Genomic DNA, 22,909 nt, shown 5'->3' on the forward strand with positions numbered 1-22,909 from the left:
TGCTAAAATTTTATCAGATGAGGTAAGGAGATAGCACACATCTAATAAATTTCAAGGTAATAAGTAATTATGTAACATGGGGCATCTAGTTCAGCCATAAAAATCTACAAGGGAAACTAAATATTGTTAGAACAAGATAAAACAATGATCCACCATTGGCAGCAGTTGAATGACTAAAAAATTACAGTTGAACGACATTCCAAGGAGTGAAATGTCATAGCATCATTATTCAAATTGCCTATATCTGACTAAATAAAAATTCAAAAAAGTGTACAAAATTTTATCAAAGGAGAAAATATATTTTTGAATGTCCAACCAGATTAACAGTTTTGTTCTTCTGCATAATACTGAGCAATGGAACTAGTCATCTGAGAAAGGTACAGCAAGCACCGAAATTTGGTATACCGCCTGTCTGGTTTACAAGTAGACTGTTAGGTGCTGATAGCAACAGCTTGCTATTTATACTTGTGTGGCCAAATAATATCCCATCTTTCAGTTGTAAATAATTTAGGAGCGAAGGGGACCACCCACCAAGTATCAAAAGCATTCACTCATCAACAAACATGAGTGGGAGGGAGGGGGGAGGCGGGCGGGGGGGGGGGGGGGGGGGGGGGAAATCAGTTGGAGCAGCAGCCCCTGGTGAGAATTTATTTTCTTTACGAACATGAAAAAGGACATGTGACCACAGAACCCAGATTTTTATGACCTAATTACTGCAAAAATTGTCAGTAAAGAGACCTGAAAAATCCATAAAATAACATAAAAACAATTTAAGTAAAGTGTGTTATGAAATGAACTACAGTAATGAAAAACTGTAGGAGGTTGGAACTGTTTTTACAAAATTAACAATTAATTTAAAATTTTCTTTAAGAAATCTCATTCTTTGAAGTTGTAGAAAATTGTATAACTGTTTTAGAGGTATTATGGTATATGAAAGTCAGCATGCAGATAGCTCAGAACCCCACACATGATGGAAATATATTGTATCCAATGGTAAAACAAACAGACCTGACCTCTTTGAAGATGTCCATGTCGAAACTGATATCAGTGATCTTGGCGCGGTTGTGGCACCAATGATTACCAAACTACAAAGGGCAACTAAAATAAGCAAAGAGTTATATATGTTCAGTATGTTTTCATAAGTGTGGGGACATCTGTTATCCGAAAACACGTATTTAGAAACCTTTCTGCATTTGCTGAAACAATTGTAGCAGGCACTCTATTTTCCTCTACTTTCAAAAACAAATACAAAAAGTCAACACACAAATATCAATATTTCACAAATGGACATTATATTTGGTACAGTAGTGAAGTAAAATATTTATTTTTTTCTTTTAAGATGCATTTATGGTACAAGTTAACATCCGTAAGTGATACAATGACAACAATAAGCAGATGAACCAATAATTTATTTTCAACTGCATTATTGCCTTTTTCCTAGGTACAAGAGCATTTTCATTCTTGCCAACATTAAAAGAATAAGCCATTTTGTCACAAATGGAAATTGTGCACAAAAATATAAAAAAATGAAGTAAAATCTTAAAAATGCAGTTTTGTACTGTGTATTGTCCTACAGGTTGTGTGTGAGTGGGAACGTGATGTTTTTTTGCGTATAAATCAGTTTGAAAATAAATGTCAAAGCTTGTAGTAGTGGCTCAAAAGCACAAAATGTGGAAAATGTTATCTATATGAGTTTTTTAATGGCAGGAAAACAATTAATTGTGGAAACATGGCTTACAACAGGAAAATGTAAAATCTGGGGATGTAAAAATGGCTATTAGGAAGTTGTAGCAAGGATTAGGGGGAAGTTATCAGCAGAGTATAATGCTCTTGAATTCTAAATACATGTACGGGGAAAATGTTTTGCCGTTACTGACACAAAAACCAGTGGAAATACCAGATTCCAACTCTAGTTGAATGTAGATAGATTAGTTTTTAACTTTGCCTGAACATGCTTTTGGAAGATTCTTTTTTGGAACTTTATCTGTAATGCCTGTAGTAGGATATTGTTTTTCCTGACCAGTATAATAGTTTTACATTTATATGTTAAGACTGATAGCCCTTTGCACTGTAGTGTTTGGTGCTTGAGATAAGCATATAATCATGTCTGTGACCAAAGTAACACAGCCACAGTACAATAATTGCTCTGAATTCCAGAGTAATTGGTTCAAGTAATTTGCATCACTGGAATTTGCCAACAGGTGAAACAGAGATTGTGGAATGTGTTGTTTGGTTATTATTTTGTGTCCAGTTGTCATATGGTAACATTAAGTTCGACAGCCACTTAAGTTCTTGTTAAGATTTCATTAGATTCAGTTTTCATTCCACCGACCCGAAAACGAAATGGCTTTCATGAGTGGGGAACATATTAGAAAGTACAACATAAAAAACATAGGACATCTGAATATAATACTCACTTCCCTAATCATTTTGAGAGTGTCAAGATATGTGAATGGAACTGCTAATATTTACAGAATTAATACAATGTAAGAATGAAACATAGTTATACACTTTCAATAAATTTATCATACACTAAGATACCTAATTTTGACTTGTGACCAAGTGCTGTCAAAACTGAAATCCAACAGACATTTTTACTTAAGCTGGTCTAATAGTCCCTGTCAAGATACTCATCTATATAGTAGAAGGAGTTGCCTGCCAAAAAGTCTTTCAAACTCTGTGCTTTATCTGAAACCAAGTTTTTAATGATTGCTGTCAATTTACTGGAAATGAGAAAGATGGGTATGTTAAGATGAGTAGGCAAAAAAGATGGGTATATTAAGATGAGTAGGCCATGTTCTGACATCTGGTTCATACCTAACAATGTGAATATAGCAGTACAACATCCCAGAAATACTCTGGCCATCGACTTAACAAATTTATGACATGAAACTTGTCAAATACTGTCCAGCAGTTCAGTCAATATTGTATGATTGTTTCTACGTGATATCAATTGTAGGTTGTGTTGTGTTTGTGTGTAAAGAACTATAGTAGTACCATCATACTTGCATTAGAATCATTCCTGTTAGCTATGTCTCTGTTGCTAAGTAATGGATTTTTCCAAGCAGAAACGGTAGCATTTCTCTCACATTTACCACAAGCAACTTAACTTTTGTGTTTTTTTGATGACTGTCAGGGACAATATCCCATGGTGTATCTCTCAAGAGGTTTTATTAGTAGTGGGCATGATAAGACATCCTGTGGAACACTACTAAATGCCTTCTCTGAAAACTACCTAGAACCCCACTCATGATGGAAATATATTGGGTCTAATGGTCAATGTGCACTTCGAAACTGGTATCAGTGATCATGAAGAAATTGTGTGAGCAATTGTTACCAAAGTACAGAGGACAGCTGTAATAAGCAGAAAGATATACATGTTCAGTAAACTAGATAAAAAAACAGCAATGCCTTATCTCATTGTGCAACTTCAAACTATCAGCACAGGACAGGAGCCTATAGAGGAACTGTGGCTCAAGTTTAAAATAGTAGTTGACCATGCGCTGGACAGTTATGTACCCAGTAGAACAGTTCGTAATGAGAGGGACCCTCCATGGTATACAGTCACTGTAAAGAAACTTCTAAAGAGGCAGAGGTGTAAAACAAAGCTTAGCATTATGGATAGAGATATGCTCAGTGAAACGTGTTTGGCTGTCAAGAGGGCAATGTGTGAAGTCTTCAGTGACTACCATAGCAAAATACTGACAAATGATATTCCACAAAACCCAAAGAAATTCTGGTTATATGTAAAGACTTTTAGTGGTGCCAAAGTTAGTGTCCTGTCCTTAGAAAATGAGACAGGAACTGAAACTGAGGTTAGCAAAGCAAAAGCTGAAATGCTTAACTCTGTTTTCAGATGTTCCTTCACAGAGGAAAAACAGGAGAATTACCCCAATTTAATCCTCGTACCGTACCACTGAAAAGATAAGTGAAATCAGTATTAGTGTAAGTGGTGTTGAGAAACAGCTGAAACTGTTAAAACTGCACTAAAGCTCCAAGGTCAAATGTAGTCCCTGTCAGATTCTATATTGAATTTGTGGTTGAGTTAGCCCCTCCTCTAAATATAATCTGTGATAGATCCCTCAAACAAAAAACTGTGCCCAGCAATTGGAAGAAAGTGCACGTCACACCCGCCTATACGAGAAGGATAATAGAAATGATCCCCAAAACTACTGTTCAATGTCTTTGACTTTCATTTGTTGTACAATCTTAGAACACATTCTGGGCTGAAACGTAATGATGTGTCTTGAACAGAATGACAGCCTCCATGCCAACTAGCATGCATTTCAAAAACATCGATCCTATGAAACCCAACTTTGGCTTGTATCAAGGCAGTCAGGTAGTTGTATTTCTCGACTTCCAACTTAGTGTGTGCCCCAGGGAAGTGTGTTGGGACCTGTACTGTTCGTGCTGTATATTAATGACCTTGCAGACTATATTAATAGTAACCTCAGACTTTTTGCAGATGATGAAGTATTGTCTAAAAGAAGCTGCATAAATATTCAGTCAGATCTTGATAAGATTTCAAGATGGTGCAAATATTGCCAACTTGCTTTCAATGCTCAGAAATGTAAACTTGTGCGCTTCACAAAACGAAAAAACATCACTAAACAAAAAACATAGTATCCTATGACTGTAATATCAGTGAGCCACAGTTGGAATTGACCAACTCATACAAATACCTGGGTGTCACATTTTGCAGGAATATGAAATGGAATGATCACATAGACTCAGTTGTAGGTAAAGCATGTGACAGACATTGGTTTATTGGTAGACTACAGGAGAAGTGCAATCAATCTACAAAGGAGATTGCTTACAGATCACTCATGCAAACCATTCTAGAATATTTCTCAAGTGTGTGGGACTCATACCAAATAGGACTAACAGGGGATATTGAATGTACACAGAGAAGGGCAGCATGAATGGCCACAGGTTTGTTTGACCTGAGGGAGAGTGTTAACAGTGATGCTGAAGAGACTGAACTAGCTGACTCTTGAAGATAGACGTAAAGTATCCCAAGAAAGTCTGCTAACAAAGCTTCAGGAACCGGCTTTGAATGACGACTCTAGGAATATACTACAACCTCTACTGATCGCTCTCATAGGGATCGTGAGGACAAGGTAAGAATAATTACAGCACACATAGAGGCATTCAAACAATCATTCTTCCTGCACTCTATACATGAATGGAACGAGAAGAAACGCTAATAACTGTCACAATGGGACGTACCCTCTGGCATGCATTTTGCAGTGGTTTGCAGCGTATGGATGTAGATATAGGTTATCAGTCCAATTACAGACATCACTCAATATACCACCTGTATTACTAAATGGACTAATGGATTCTGGGGCCAACAAGAATTTTAAATTCAATATTTCATATAACTATTAACCCCACCACTTCATTTTATATTTATGCACTTTTTTTTTTAGGTTTCATGTGTTAGAAAAATATATCTCTCTGCCAGATGCGAGAATTAATGGGTATTGCACTTAGAAACAAGACTGAAAGTAGAAAACTTTGTCAATTTAAACTTTAGAAACCCCGCAACCATAGCAAGCCGTTTGTGGTTATGTGAGGAGTGCTACTGACAAAGACGTTGCACTATGACACCAGAGTAGTGGCAGTTGGTTTTGCCATTTACATTGGTTTGCAAAAGGAACTTCACACGTTAAGTGGCACACAAAATTAGTTTTGTCACAATTCACAGTCTGTGAGTGATGTTTACCTGGAGTCATAGGAATGGCCACTTACATTTAGTGAACTAGCTTTCAATAACTGCAGCAAGCATATTACCATTACCTCAACTTCTAATCATCACTTTCATAAAGGTTACATTATGCAATTTCAGGAAGGAATAACAGTGATTCAGATTGTTCGCAACTGATCACTGTTCTTCCTTCATGAAAAAGTGGTGGTTCCTGCATTACAGGATCTTATGGGTTCCAAAATAAATAAAATTATGTGATCTTCTATCATCCAGTGAGTCAGTGAGTACACCACTAAGACTTGTGTACTGTGCAAGTAGAAGCTTTTCTTCAACTACAGGCAACACATCAGGTAGATCGTATAAAAAAATGTACTGATACTAGAGGTTTCTTGTAGTTTCTCTTCACTGAGTCGCAAGACTTGCTGCCGCTGATATGCAATCAGAAATCTGTGACAAGAAAGCAATTTGATAAATAAATAAAAGTTTTATGTAGCTCTAAATATAAATATTTTACAATAGTTTTTTGTAAGTGGAGCCATTCACATTTACTGACAGATGGCAACAAATTTCTTTCATATCTGCGTATAACAATGTCAGTGCCTAAGATATGTTCTATTGACGTCCTAAAATTAATATTTTTGATAAAAAGATGCATCGAGACTATGAAGTATGAAATTTACAAGATATCCATTTTTATTTGGCTTGCTATTTTTTATTCTGTGGTTCATTGTTTCAATAAAACCACTACAGTTTAATCATTCATTCGTAACTTTTCTCCATTTTTGTGACTCCGTTGTTACCAGTACCCTCACTAAATTCAGTTTTTCTCAAGTTAATAATTCATATGTACCAACAACCAATTCAGATGTCTTTATTGTATTGCTCTAGTCTTTATCTGTCTTCTTAATGCTGTCTCTCCTTTCATTCATTTGCAATTCTTATTTTATGACTGTAAAACACATAACCATTATTTTTTTTTTTTTTTTCCAGAACATTTCTGTACACCTCATCTGTAACAATCTTTAGCCGTTTATTATAGCCTCAACCTCATTGTCTTTGCACCACTTTACTTGTTACTGTATTGAATGCAACAATACAGTGTGTAAGAGTAAAATTACCTTATTCTGCTTTCTTTCCCATGATTATATTGATTACAAGGAGTAATCACTGATTGGTTATAAATACCTGTTGATAATGTCGATTACATCAAACACGCTGAGTGGCTTCAGCTCTGCTTTGAATATTCAACTTCCATATTCTCACTCATGTGTTGTTGTTTGCTGCTGGAAGGCAATGGCTATGTTGAGTTTGAAGTCCAGATAGTGAGTTCAATTCTTGATACCAGAGATTATTAGACATACGAAATGCCCATTCTATAACAGAGTTGGCAAAAGAATATACCTGAGGAGTGGCAGCAATGTTGCCAGCTTTTAAGTGTGAAGTGCAGATGGCTGCAGATGAGAACAATAGTCATCTTCATAGAAGCAACACCACTGAAGGGTTGCCATAGAGATGTATACAAAATCAAGTTATGTGACTGGCTGAGGTAGAAGTATGATGCAGCCCCACCATCCCCATTGGAATTGTCAGTGATCTTCTTTAACTAACTCTACTGTTGCTGTGTCTACAAGAAAAAGGCACTCCACACAGTGGCCACCGCACCTCGCACAGCAATAGGAAGAGGAATTGTACAGTGGGAAGCAGCACCAACTATCTCATACGGTTCTGGTATCATTACCTGTATTTTGCACTTCTATGACAGCAGAACTAATGGACTTCTTTTCTCCATTTTAGAGGTTAATGTTGATGTAGACAAGTCCTGTGGAGGAGCAAGGACACACTCTTCACTTGTTTTAAAAATTGCAAACTAATCTGGTACACAGAAAAGAAGCCATAGTGGCTATTGCTGGCCTGCCACACACATCATGTTTGTTAGCTAACTGCAGCAGCAACCAGAAACAAGTGATTGCCAGCACATGTCATCCTACTTATGCTGATTTTCTATTCTACCAGCAGCACCAGTGCAAAGAGTGTTCTTATTGTGGACAAACTACACATATCATTACCACTCTACTTTTTTACACACTGATCTTTTCACAAGTTTCAGTTACTAGCAGTTAAATACTCGAAAAATACCTTTTTTTTCAATATTATTTTTAGAAGATGCTAGGTATTTGCAAATATTCATCTCTATTTCACTGGTAGAGTGTATTAACATGCACCGCTGTAACTTGTTTACTCAGAAGGATACATTACATTTGAAGATCATGATGTAAAGAAAGAAACAAACAAATGTCAAAATTTGACCCTCTGAGAATAATATTCTCTCCATTAGTGTTTCTTCATTTTATAATGTGGCAATAAGTGTAGCAGTCATCAAATATTAATTTTTAGTTGTAGCAGATGTACCTCCTCTGTGAACCATACTCCTTGCCACGGTATGGTGCCTTGCGTGCCTTAATGAAACACATGACCATACCACAGGTTCAGCCATGGCAATGGGCTATCTGTTGAGAGCCCAGACAAATGTGTGCTTCTTGAAGAGGGACAGCAGCCTTTTCAGTAGTTGCAGGGGCAACAGTCTGGCCAACAAGGCCTTGCTATGCTGTTACTGTGAATGGCTGAAAGCACAATTTTTCCTGAGAGCATGCAGCTCTACTGTATGGTAAAGGCATCCTCTTAGATAAAATACTCTGAAGGTAAAATAGTCCCCTATTTGAATCTCCCAGTGCAAATCATTAAAATGAGTTGGAATGATGGCCAAAGTATGCAAGTGTGCTGGTTGTGTAATTAATTTTCCTGTATATCCCTCTTGTTTGTCTTGCCTTTTGGTTCCTCTTAGTTGCAGGAATGAATTAATAGCAATGGATGAGGAAGTGAGATTAGTGAGTTGTAACTCTGAATTGTTTTATGAAATGTACTTGAGACTTTGAATTAGTACGTGAAGTGTACTTGTATGGTTCAAGTGTAAGGCAGGTGTCCAGATTCAAGTCACATTCTAGCACACAGGTTTCCACCAAGGGAGAATATTTCACTTAAGTGAGAACAGTGGACTTGTGGTCATCATTCTCTATAATATTTCCTTTGCTAGGGACCCTATCCTTAGTTGGCAATCAGAAAAGAAACAGAGTTGTCAGTAGGTGTAGGTTAGTCTATATTGTATTTGAGTGGCTCACTTAGAAGAGTGATCCCATAAAAAGTGGCTGTTCTTATCTGAGGTTTGGTCCAACACTGTTCAGTGCAGCAATACTTCATAAAATTTTAAACATTTAATTTAAGTTAATATGGTTGGTTGGTTGGTTGGTTTGGGGAAGGAGACCAGACAGAGAGGTCATCGGTCTCATCGGATTAGGGAAGGACGGGAAAGGAAGTCGGCCGTGCCCTTTGAAATGAACCATCCCGGCATTTGCCTGGAACGATTTAGGGAAATCACGGAAAACCTAAATCAGGATGGCTGGACACGGGATTGAACCATCGTCCTCCCGAATGCAAGTCCAGTGTCTAACCACTGCGCCACCTCGCTCGGTTTAAGTTAATATGAATGTTGCTAAATGCAATCCATTCTGAACTAGCACGATATTTTTCAATGCTATGCACATTGTTCGTCCAGTAATCAAATTTTGTTTCTTACAGATATTTAGTGCCTCTCTTCCACTGCAAAAATAATAGATGAAACATACTAGTTGTGTATTTTTCTTGAGTGGTAAACTGAACTGTATCAGGAATGGCTGAAAAACTTACAGAATTCCAAGGCCTCCTTGGATTTGATCTGTTCTGACTTCAGAAGTGGCATATAATGTCTGTAGTTTGCATAGAATTTGTACTGAATTGTGTGTGTATTATTTTCTGTATGTCGTTCATTTGTACGAATGTTACCATCTTTAGTTGAAAGTTGCATGTGACGCATGTCGTACAATGCACTTTATGTTCCTATCATAAGATGATGCACAATACAGAACTTCTTGTTTTGTAAGCTATGTTATCAGTAATACTAGCATGATTTTAGTGCTGTACTTGCATTAATATGTACATGTTGTACCATTTTATAATAAATATAGTTCCATTTTTTATGTTCTCTCCAGAATCGCAGTGCACGGGTATCTGTTTCCAATGAGAACAATATTCTGTTGGACCCAGAGGTACTTACTGATTTCTCCACACAGGCTCTGGTCCTAACAGTATTAGCCACTTTGGTCAAATATACCACAGATGAAAATGAGACCCGTATATTGTACCAGTACTTGGCAGAAGCTTCTGTTGTATTTCCAAGAGTCTTCCCAGTTATGTAAGTACCTGGAGATAATTATACTTGTGTTTTTCTAAGGTAAATAATAGACCCCCCCCCCCCCCACACCGTGTGCGCACACATGCTGTCACCCCCTGCCAAACACACACACACACACACACACACACACACACACACACACACACACACACACAAAATCAGTCCAGTGTGGGGTGTCTTTTTTCATGTACAACAGCAGTTCAGAAAGTAGGCACCATTCTAGCATGGCAATAGTATTTGTGTGCAGAATGCCACCTTGTCACATCGGTCTGTTCTATGATTCAGAAAACAACCAGCTATGAAATTATGAACACCATTCTCATGCATTCAAAATGATTAATGGAAAATCTCATATAAAGATGTGAAACAAATACTAACAAAGAGATAGAGGGGCTGGCCAGTACTTACCTCAGCTCAGTACAGCCGATAGATACACAAAAAACAGAACCGAAAATTTATGTTCCTAGCTTTCGGAACAAATGTTTCTTCATCAGGGAGGAGAGAGGGGAAAGAAAGGGAAGAAGGGAAAGTGGATTCAGTTACTCACAACCCAGGTTATGAAGCAACAGGGAAAGGAAAACATGGAGGGCAGCAAGGATGGAGGCATGGTTGTCAGAGGGAAGCCAAAGATATTCTACTGTAAGTACTGTGCCAGCTCCAAACCAAAGAGGATGCATACAGAAGTAAAGAGGTATATAGTATAAAGATAAAGATTAACACAACTATGTAGGATGAAAAGAAGCATGAATGGCTAAAGAGGAAAGGGAAAGAGGAGAAGACTGAAGAGTAAATGGGAGTGAGGTTGTTTAACGTAGGTTCAGTCCAGGGGGATGGCGGGATGAAAGGATGTGTGGAGTGCAAGTTCCCATCTCCGCAGTTCAGAGGGACTGGTGTTGGGTGGGAGAAGTCGAATGGCACATACAGTGTAGCGGGTTCCTAGGTCCATAGAATTATGCTGGAGGGCATGCTCCGCTACTGGGTATTGGACATCTCCTAGGCGGACAGTTCGTCTGTGTCCGTTCATGCGCTCAGCCAGTTTAGTTGTTGTCATACTGATGTAAAAGGCTGTGCAGTGCAGGCATGTCAGCTGATAAATGACATGTGTAGTTTCACACGTGGCCCTGCCTTGAATTGCGTGTGTTTTACCAGTAGCGGGGCTGGAGTAGGTGGTTGTGGGGGGGATGCATGGGGCAGGTTTTGCAGCGGGGTCAGTTACAGGGGTAGGAACCGCTGGGTAGAGAAGGTAGTCTGGGAATATTGTAGGGTTTAACAAGAATGTTACAGAGGTTGGGGGGGGGGGGGGGGTGACGAAAGGCAACTCTGGGTGGTGTGGGGAGAATTTTGTCAAGGGATGATCTCATTTAAGGGGTTGACTTGAGAAAGTCATATCCCTGGTGGAGTAATTCGTTGATGTATTCAAGGCCAGGATAATATTGGGTGACAAGGGGGATGCTTCTGTGTGGTCTGGGGGTAGGAACATTGTTGTTGGATGGGGAGGAATGTATTGCTCGGGAGATCTGTTTGTGGACAAGGTCTGCAGGATAGTTACGGGAGAGGAAAGCACTGGTCAGGTTATTGGTGTAATTGTTGAGGGATTCGTCACTGGAGCAGATACGTTTGCCACAAATACCTAGGCTGTAGGGAAGGGAGTGTTTGATGTGGAATGGATGGCAGCTATCAAAGTGAAGGTACTGTTGTTTATTTGTGGGTTTGATATGGACAGAGGTGTGGACATGAGCTTCAACAAGATGAAGGTCAACATCCAGGAAGGTGGCTTGGGTTTTGGAGAAGGACCAGGTGAAATTCAGATTCGAAAAGGAGCTGAGGTTATGGAGGAAATTAAGGAGTGTTTCTTAACCATGAGTCCAGACCACAGAGATGTCATCTATAAACCTATACCTGCCAGGGGAAGCAGCTGTTGGGTCTTCAGGAAAGCCTCCATGCGGCCCATGAAGAGGTTGGCATAGGACGGAGCCATCCTTGTTCCCATGGCTGTTTCCCTGATTTGTTTGTAGGTCTGCCCTTCAAAAGTGAAGTAATTATGAGTGAGGATGAAGTTGGTAAGCGTGATAAGGAACGAGGTTTTTGGAAGATCTTCGGGTGGGTTTTGGGAGAGGTAGTGCTCAAGGGCAGAGAGACCATGGGTATGTGGGATGTTTGTGTAAAGGGATGTAGCATCTATGGTGACAAGAAAGGTTTCAGGTGGGAGAGGAGTGGGAATGGATTTGAGGCGTTCTAGGAAGTGGTTTGTGTCTTTGATGTAGGATGGGAGTCTGCGGGTGATAGGTTGGAGGTGTTGGTCTACCAGAGCTGAGATACGTTCTGTTGGGGCTTTGAAGCCTGCCACAATGGGACGGCCAGGATGGTTCTCTTTGTGGATTTTGGGTAATAGGTAGAAGGTAGGGGTACGTGGCTCAGGTGGAGTGAGTAAGTCTATGGAAGCCGTTGTGAGGCCTTGTGAGGGACCTTGGATTTTTAGGATTTTCTGCAGCTCGGTCTGGATGGAGGGAATGGGATCCAGGGTAACAGCTTTGTAGGTTGAGGTGTCGGAGAGTTGACACAGTCCTTCTGCCGCATACTCCACACGGTCAAGTACCACAGTTGTGGAGCCTTTATCTGTCGGGAGGATGGCAATAGAGCGGTCTGTTTTCAGCTCCTTAATGGCACGGGATTCAGCTGGGGTGATGTTGGGTGTTGTTGAGATGTTCTTCAAGAACAACATCAACAAAGGAGGTGGCTTACAAAACACTCGTTCGACCTATACTTGAGTATTGCTCATCAGTGTGGGATCCGTACCAGATCGGGTTGATGGAGGAGATAGAGAAGATCCAAAGAAGAGCGGCGCGTTTCGTCACAGGGTTATTTGGTAACCGTGATAGTGTTACGGAGATGTTTAACAAACTCAAGTGGCAGACTCTGCAAGAGAGGCGCTCTGTATCGCGGTGTAGCATGCTCGCCAGGTTTCGAGAGCGTGCGTTTCTGGATGAGGTATCGAATATATTGCTGCCCCCTACTTATACCTCCCGAGGAGATCACGAATGTAAAATTAGAGAGAGTATAGCGTGCACGGAGGCTTTCAGACAGTCGTTATTCCTGCGAACCATACGCGACTGGAACAGGAAAGGGAGGTAATGACAGTGGCACGTAAAGTGCCCTCCGCCACACACCGTTGGGTGGCTTGCGGAGTATAAATGTAGATGTAGATGCAGAAGAAGGTCTGGGAGGCAACACTGGATGTGAGGAATTCCTGAAATGTCTGCAAGGGATGGTTTTGGGGGAGGGGAGGAGGATCCCTTTGAGAAGGCGGTGGGGACTGTTCTAGACAGGGTTCACCACTGGGTCTAGAATTTGGGGGCTGTGTTTGGGTAGTGAAGTGATATTTCCAGTTGAGGTTCCCGGTGAATGAGAGGAGATCTTTAACCAGGGCAGTGTGGTTGAATTTAGGCATGGGGCTAAAGGTTAAGCCTTTTGATAGAGCAGATGTCTCTGGAGGAGAGAGGGATCTGGATGAGAGGTTTAGAACTGAATTGGGACTGGTGATACGTGGCATTTGACTGTGGTTATAGTTGAGATTTGATCTGTGTGGGGTATGTGCTGGGATGGGGAGATTGAGTAGGGTGGCTAGGCTAGGTTTGTTGGCTATGAGGGGGGTTTGTTGAAGGTTCTGTTGTGGTTGGTGTTTGTGAGGGATAGGGAGAGGGACCCTACTTCTTAGGTGTTACACTAGCACTGTGGATAGTTTTTTCAGGTGGTGTGTGGCATGGAACTCGAGTTTGCAGCTGGCTTCTAGGATGATGTTCCTGAGTGTGTTCTCCAAGCAAGGGTTTGAGAGGTGGAGGACTTTGAAGAGAGATAGGAGTTGTTCGGAGTGGTGGTTACATGAAGTAGTGTAGAGATGCAGGACAAGTTGGGTAAGGGCCAAGGATTGAAGGTTCAACCTACAAAGCTGTTACCCAGGATCCCATTCCCTCCATCCAGACCGAGCTGCAGAAAATCCTAAAAATCCAAGGTCCCTCACAAGGCCTCACAACGGCTTCCATAGACTTACTCACTCCGCCTGAGCCACGTACCCCTACCTTCTACCTATTACCCAAAATCCACAAAGAGAACCATCCTGGCCGTCCCATTGTGGCAGGCTTCAAAGCCCCAACAGAACGTATATCAGCTCTGGTAGACCAACACCTCCAACCTATCACCCGCAGACTCCCATCCTACATCAAAGACACAAACCACTTCCTAGAACGCCTCAAATCCATTCCCACTCCTCTCCCACCTGAAACCTTTCTTGTCACCATAGATGCTACATCCCTTTACACAAACATCCCACATACCCATGGTCTCTCTGCCCTTGAGCACTACCTCTCCCAACACCCACCCGAAGATCTTCCAAAAACCTCGTTCCTTATCACACTTACCAACTTCATCCTCACCCATAATTACTTCACTTTTGAAGGGCAGACCTACAAACAAATCAGGGGAACGGCCACGGTAACCACGATGGCTCCATCCTATGCCAACCTCTTCATGGGCCGCATGGAGGAGGCTTTCCTGAAGACCCAACAGCTGCTTCCCCTGGCAGGTATAGGTTTATAGATGACATCTTTGTGGTCTGGACTCATGGTGAAGAAACACTCCTTAATTTCCTCCATAACCTCAACTCCTTTTCGAATCTGAATTTCACCTGGTCCTTCTCCAAAACCCAAGCCACCTTCCTGGATGTTGACCTTCATCTTGTTGAAGCTCACATCCACACCTCTGTCCATATCAAACCCACAAATAAACAACAGTACCTTCACTTTGATAGCTGCCATCCATTCCACATCAAACACTCCCTTCCCTGCAGCCTAGGTATTCGTGGCAAACGTATCTGCTCCAGTGACGAATCCCTCAACAATTACACCAATAACCTGACCAGTGCTTTCCTCTCCCGCAACTATCCTGCAGACCTTGTCCACAAACAGATCTCCCGAGCAATACATTCCTCCCCATCCAACAACAATGTTCCTACCCCCAGACCACACAGAAGCATCCCCCTTGTCACCCAATATTATCCTGGCCTCGAATACATCAACAAATTACTCCACCATGGATATGACTTTCTCAAGTCAACCCCTTAAATGAGATCATCCCTTGACAAAATTCTCCCCACACCACCCAGAGTTGCCTTTCGTCACCCCCCCCCCCCCCCAACCTCTGTAACATTCTTGTTAAACCCTACAATATTCCCAGACTACCTTCTCTACCCAGCGGTTCCTACCCCTGTAACCGACCCCGCTGCAAAACCTGCCCCATGCATCCCCCCACAACCACCTACTCCAGCCCCGCTACTGGTAAAACACACGCAATTCAAGGCAGGGCCACGTGTGAAACTACACATGTCATTTATCAGCTGACATGCCTGCACTGCACAGACTTTTACATCGGTATGACAACAACTAAACTGGCTGAGCGCATGAACGGACACAGACGAACTGTCCGCCTAGGAGATGTCCAATACCCAGTAGCGGAGCATGCCCTCCAGCATAATTCTAGGGACCTAGGAACCTGCTACACCGTATGTGCCATTTGGCTTCTCCCACCCAACACCAGTCCCTCTGAACTGCGGAGATGGGAACTTGCACTCCACACATCCTTTCATCCCGCCATCCCCCTGGACTGAACCTACGTTAAACAACCTCACTCCCATTTACTCTTCAGTCTTCTCCTCTTTCCGTTTCCTCTTTAGCCATTCACGCTTCTTTTCATCCTACATAGTTGTGTTAATCTTTATCTTTATACTATATACCTCTTTACTTCTGTATGCATCCTCTTTGGTTTGGAGCTGGCACAGTACTTACAGTAGAATATCTTTGGCTTCCCTCTGACAACCATGCCTCCATCCTTGCTACCCTCCATGTTTCCCTTTCCCTGTTGCTTCATAACCTGGGTTGTGAGTAACTGAATCCACTTTCCCTTCTTCCCTTTCTTTCCCCTCTCTCCTCCCTGATGAAGGAACATTTGTTCCGAATGCTAGGAACATAAATTTTCGGTTCTGTTTTTTGTGTATCTATCGGCTGTACTGAGCTGAGGTAAGTACTGGCCAGCCCCTCTATCTCTTTGTTAGTATTCTGGTGCATTCGCTTGTTATAACCTCAAAACACAGTAAATGAAGCAGACAAAAAGGAATACAAACTTCTCAAAAATGAGATCGACAGGAAGTGCAAATTGGCTAAGCAGGGATGGCTAGAGGACAAATGTGAGGATGTAGAAGCTTATCTCACTAGGGGTAAATTAGATACTGCCTACAGGGAAATTAACGAGACCTGTGGAGAAAAGAGAACCACTTGTATGAATATCAAGATCTCAGATGAAAACGCAGAACTACTGACAGCCTTGGGAGAGCCAGTCCTGACAAAACTCTACCATGTGGTGAGCAATATGTATGAAACAGGCGAAATACCCTCAGACTTCAAGAAGAATATAATAATTCCTATGCCAAAGAAAGCAGGTGCTGACAGATGTGAATATTACCAAACTATCAGTTTAATAAGTCACGGTTGTAAAATACTAATGCGAATTCTTTACAGACAAATAGAAAAACTGGTAGAAGCCGACCTTGGGGAAGATCAGTTTGGATTCCATAGTAATATTGGAGCACATGACGCAATACTGATCCTATGACTTATCTTAGAAAATAGATTAAGGAAAGACAAACCTATGTTTCTAGCATTTGTAGACTTAGAGAAAGCTTTTGACAATGTTGACTGGAATACTCTCTTTCTAATTCTGAAGGTGGCAGGTATCATATACAAGGAGCAGAACGCTATATACAATTTGTACAGAGACCAGTTATAAGAATGGGGATGAAAGGGAAGCAGTGGTTGGGAAGGGAGTGAGACAGGGTTGTAGCCTCTCCCCGATGTTATTCAATCTGTATATTGAGCAAGCAGTAAAGGAAACAAAAGAAAAATTCGGAGTAGCTATTAAAATCTATGGGGAAGAAATAAGAACTTTGAGGTTTGCCGATGATATTGTAATTCTGTCAGAGGCAGCAAAGGACCTGGAAGAGCAGCTGAACGGAATGGACAGTGTCTTGAAAGGAGGATATAAGATGAACATCAACAAAAGCAAAACAAGGATAATGGAATGTAGTCAAATTAAATCGGGTGATGGTGAGGGAATTATATTAGGAAATGAGACACTTAAAGTAGTAAAGGAGTTTTGCTATTTGGGGAGCAAAATAACTGATGATGGTCAAAGTAGAGAGGATATAAAACGTAGACTGCCAATGGCAAGGAAAGCATTTCTGAAGAAAAGAAATTTGTTAACATCGAGTATAGATTCAAGTGTCAGGAAGTCATTTCTGAAAGTATTTGTACGGAGTGTAGCCACGTATGGAAGTGAAACATGGACGATAAATAGTTTGGACAAGAAGAGAATAGATGCTTTCGAAATGTGGTGCTACAGAAGAATGCTGAAGATTAGATGGGTAGATCACATAACTAATGAGGAGGTATTGAACAGAATTGGGGAGGAAAGGAGTTTGTGGCACAACTTGACTAGAAGAAGGGATCAGTTGGTAGGACATGTTCTGAGGCATCAAGGGATCACAAATGTTGTATTGGAGGGCAGCATGGAGGGTAAAAATCGTAGAGGGAGCCCAAGAGATGAATACACTAAGCAGATTCATAAGAATGTAGGTTGCAGTAGGTACTGGGAGATGAAGAAGCTTGCACAGGATAGAGTAGCATGGAGAGCTGCATCAAACTAGTCTCAGGACTTAAGACCACAACAACAACAACAACAACCTCAAAACATGGGTGCTCTAATAAAAAAATCCTGTAAATGTGAAGTGCAAGCTGTAACAAGATTTCTTTCGGTGAAGTATATTTCAGCAGCAGACATTCATCATCAGTTGTGCACTGTATATGGCCCAAACTTTATGAGTGAAGGTGGTGTGCAGCAAAGGTCTGATTTTTTAAAAGTAGTTGAACAAACATTCATGACGAAGAGAGGAGTGGTAGGCATTTTGTTGTGAGTAACTGTCTTGTGAAGAAAATTGATGTTGCACTTCATGAAAACTGAAGATTCACCATCTCTGAACTTCTGGACAATTCCACAAATTTTCTCATACTGTTTTGTACTAGATTGTCGTTGATAATTTAGGCTGCCAAAAGTTCTGTGCTAGATGGGTAACAAAATTTCTCACAGAGGTCCAAAAAACCAAACGAATAGGCTCTGCCTCAGAGTTCCTTTCACTTTATGATGCGGAAGGAGGAGGTTTTTTGGAGAGAATTGTGACTGGTGACACAATTTGGTTGGCATACATAAAGGCTGAAATGAAACAGCAGTCGATCTCTGGGGCCATACCAGTTCTCCGTGCAAGCAACAGAAAGCCCACCATTTTCATTGAGGAAGGTTACGGCTACAGTTTTTTGGGGTGCTGTGGGAGTTTTGCTGGTGCATTTATGGAGTGTGGAATGACAATCACTTCTTATGTCTACCACGAAGCTTTGAAGAAACTTTTTTAAGCAACTCATTCAAATTAACATCACAGTATGTTGACATCTGGTGTTATGTTTTTGCAAGGTTCATTCTCACAGTGTCAGATAAAGTCTAGATATTTTGATCCAGTTCCAATGAGACATTTTGGATCTTCCCCCATACAGCCCAGACTTGATGCCAAGTGATTTTCATCTCTTCACTCACATGGAGAAGTGGCTTGCATCACAGCACTTTGGTGATGATGATGAACTTCAGAATGCTGTAAAAGATTGGCATTGTGCTCAGGAGGCAGAATTTTATGAAGAAGGAATTTGTAAACTGCTAATATGCTAAGGCAAATGCTTAAATTTAAATGGTGACAATATTGAAAAATAGCAAAAACTGTAGTTTCAAGATACATGTAATTTTACTCCATGCAAAATTTTTATTTGCAGCAAATCAGAGGCTAGTTTCTGAATCGCTCTCATAAATACCAGACAGATCTGTTAAACAGTTGTGTAAGGACATACAAAATACATAGTAGCTGATAATAGGTCATAACAACATTTCATGATAACAGGCAGTGAATGCTGTTCTTTCAGGTTATTCATTCTGATGTGATTTTTACACTAATTTATTCTGACATTGTTTTGTGACATAATCTTCTGGTTTATAAGAAGTCTTACGTAAGGTAAAGATTAAGCAATATGCAAACATTGCACTATTGCCTGACAGCCCATGGGTTGGTACAGAAGTTTCCCAAATGCTTAGCTGCATGCGCAGTTAAACACTGTCTTTAAGAAAATTCATGATTGCTCTTTAAATTTTTGTTTTTCTCACAAGATGATAGTGTGATACTAGAGGGAAATTAATGTTTCAATTTTCTTAGCATCTTGCATAAAGTGACCTAGACACGAGTAGTTTTTGTATTACATAAATACTTATACAAGACACTCACGTAAACAGTCAATATGTAGCCATAGCCATAAATGCAATAGCAAGAAACCGTGTGGCATCAGACTTGGGAACGCTAACAGTCATGTGCACTAGTTGATCAGTAAAACTTTTTACCACAGTACACTTCATTACATGACTGCGCACACAAATTACTACTCAAATAAATATGATTAATTGCATTTTGGTTGCATAATGGAGGAAATGCTAATACAGCTGTTAACCATCATACTTTCAGCTGACTGTTGGAGAGACCTTAGCATCACCCATAAAACAATTTCATGACCAAGTACCAGTATTTGTTTGCACTTAAGGACATAAACTATCATGACATGAAAACCACTTCGACTGGACTGTTAGTATAAGTAATTAATATTCAGAAGTTAATTATACACCTAACCTGCATTGAGCTGAAGTTTCATTGCACACTGTGGTGGCTGGTGTTTTAATCAGAAACTTGCTACACATTTATTTATAAATTGTTACATTGTGCAAATGTAGGCAAAACTCCACTTTATCGTAATGATATGATAATAATGAACATAGTGAATGAAATTTTTATAACCTTCCTTGAGAAGGAAGGGAGATGAAAATTTAATAGTCATGGGTGACTGGAATTCGAGTGTAGGAAAAGGGAGAGAAGGAAACATAGTAGGTGAATATGGATTGGGGCTAAGAAATGAAAGAGGAAGCCGCCTGGTAGAATTTTGCACAGAGCACAACATAATCATAGCTAACACTTGGTTTAAGAATCATGAAAGAAGGTTGTATACATGGAAGAACCCTGGACATACTAAAAGGTATCAGATAGATTATATAATGGTAAGACAGAGATTTAGGAACCAGGTTTTAAATTGTAAGACATTTCCAGGGGCAGATGTGGACTCTGACCACAATCTATTGGTTATGACCTGTAGATTAAAACTGAAGAAACTGCAAGAAGGTGGGAATTTAAGGAGATGGGACCTGGATAAACTGAAAGAACCAGAGGTTGTACAGAGTTTCAGGGAGAGCATAAGGGAGCAATTGACAGGAATGGGGGAAAGAAATACAGTAGAAGAAGAATGGGTAGCTTTGAAGGATGAAGTAGTGAAGGCAGCAGAGGATCAAGTATGTAAAAAGACGAGGGCTAGTGGAAATCCTTGGGTAACAGAAGAAATATTGAATTTAATTGATGAAAGGAGAAAATATAAAAATGCAGTAAATGAAGCAGGCAAAAAGGAATACAAACGTCTCAAAAATGAGATCGACAGGAAGTGCAAAATGGCTAAGCAGGGATGGCTAGAGGACAAATGTACGGATGTAGAGGCTTATCTCTCTAGGGTTAAGATAGATACTGCCTACAGGAAAATGAAAGAGACCTTTGGAGAAAAGAGAACGACTTGTATGAATATCAAGAGCTCAGATGGAAACACAGTTCTAAGCAAAGAAGGGAAGGCAGAAAGGTGGAAGGAGTATATAGAGGGTCTATACAAGGGCGATGTGCTTGAGGACAATATTATAGAAATGGAAGAGGATGTAGATGAAGATGAAATGGGAGATACGATACTGCGTGAAGAGTTTGACAGAGCACTGAAAGACCTGAGTCGAAACAAGGCCCCCGGAGTAGACAACATTCCATTGGAACTACTGACGGCCTTGGGAGAGCCAGTCCTGACAAAACTCTACCATCTGGTGAGCAAGATGTATGAAACAGGCAAAATACCCTCAGACTTCAAGAAGAATATAATAATTCCAATCCCAAAGAAAGCAGGTGTTGACAGATGTGAAAATTACCGAACTATCAGTTTAATAAGTCACAGCTGCAAAATACTAACATGAATTCTTTACAGACGAATGGAAAAACTAGTAGAAGCCAACCTCGGGGAAGATCAGTTTGGATTCCGTAGAAACACTGGAACACATGAGGCAATACTGACCTTACGACTTATCTTAGAAGAAAGATTAAGGAAAGGCAAACCTACGTTTCTAGCATTTGTAGACTTAGAGAAAGCTTTTGACAATGTTGACTGGAATACTCTCTTTCAAATTCTAAAGGTGGCAGGGGTAAAATACAGGGAGCGAAAGGCTATTTACAATTTGTACAGAAACCAGATGGCAGTTATAAGAGTCGAGGGACATGAAAGGGAAGCAGTGGTTGGGAAGGGAGTAAGACAGGGTTGTAGCCTCTCCCCGATGTTGTTCAATCTGTATATTGAGCAAGCAGTAAAGGAAACAAAAGAAAAATTCGGAGTAGCTATTAAAATCCATGGAGAAGAAATAAAAACTTTGAGGTTCGCCGATGACATTGTAATTCTGTCAGAGACAGCAAAGGACTTGGAAGAGCAGTTGAATGGAATGGACAGTGTCTTGAAAGGAGGATATAAGATGATCATCAACAAAAGCAAAACGAGGATAATGGAATGTAGTCGAATTAAGTCGGGTGATGGTGAGGGAATTATATTAGGAAATGAGACACTTAAAGTAGTAAAGGAGTTTTGCTATTTGGGGAGCAAAATAACTGATGATGGTCGAAGTAGAGAGGATATAAAACGTAGACTGGCAATGACAAGCAAAGCTTTTCTGAAGAAGAGAAATTTGTTAACATCGAGTATAGATTTAAGTGTCAGGAAGTTGTTTCTGAAAGTATTTGTATGGAAGGTAGCTATGTATGCAAGTGAAACATGGACGATAAATAGTTTGGACAAGAAGAGAATAGATGCTTTCGAAATGTGGTGCTACAGAAGAATGCTGAAGATTAGATGGGTAGATCACATAACTAATGAGGAAGTATTGAATAGGATTGGGGAGAAGAGAAGTTTGTGGCACAACTTGACCAGAAGACGGGATCGGTTGGTAGGACATGTTCTGAGGCATCAAGGGATCACCAATTTAGTATTGGAGGGCAGCGTGGAGGGTAAAAATCGTAGAAGGGAGACCAAGAGATGAATACACTAAGCAGATTCAGAAGGATGTAGATTGCAGTAGGTACTGGAAGATGAAGAAGCTTGCACAGGATAGAGTAGCATGGAGAGCTGCATCAAACCAGTCTCAGGACTGAAGACCACAACAACAGCAACAACATTCCTTGATATTTGAAAAACACTTGAATTTTGTCACATGCAGAAAGATGTACTGTTTCACTGATTTTAATCACCACTGTGCCTGTGGTTTGTAATACAGAATTTGACACGTTACCTTTTGACATCAACTTCTTGGCATAATTGATAGCTGGATGATATTTTAGATGGAAAAAGCTAGATCTTTAGAATTATGATTCCTGATCATTCTTTGGCAATGGTATTAGAAATTGCTTTTCCACAATTTTACTCTGCTGTAGTGTGGCAGTTCTCTGTGTTCTATAACAACTAGATTATTAGTTTTGAAAAGCATCAGAGCCTTCTCAACCTGTAAATACAAAGAATAAATGTAAGCACTGAACTCAGTGGCTGCCTCATTAGTTATCCCCTTAAAAGAGAACTCTAGGCACTTTGGTGCACTGTAAATGGGATAGAGCT

The 22,909-nt window shown here is 40.5% G+C and overlaps 1 protein-coding gene across 1 annotated transcript in view; it reads left to right on the plus strand.

Moving 5' to 3' along the window:
- LOC126474727 (neurofibromin) overlaps positions 1-22,909 on the plus strand; it is a 457,914-nt gene that overhangs the window by 400,821 nt on the left and 34,184 nt on the right. Inside the window, exon 49 of the mRNA XM_050102210.1 lies at positions 9,793-9,995. Coding sequence (XP_049958167.1) covers positions 9,793-9,995 — 203 coding nt within the window. The remainder of the gene's footprint in view (positions 1-9,792; positions 9,996-22,909) is intronic.

Source organism: Schistocerca serialis, chromosome 1, assembly GCF_023864345.2.
Source record: "Schistocerca serialis cubense isolate TAMUIC-IGC-003099 chromosome 1, iqSchSeri2.2, whole genome shotgun sequence".
Lineage (NCBI taxonomy): Eukaryota > Metazoa > Arthropoda > Insecta > Orthoptera > Acrididae > Schistocerca > Schistocerca serialis.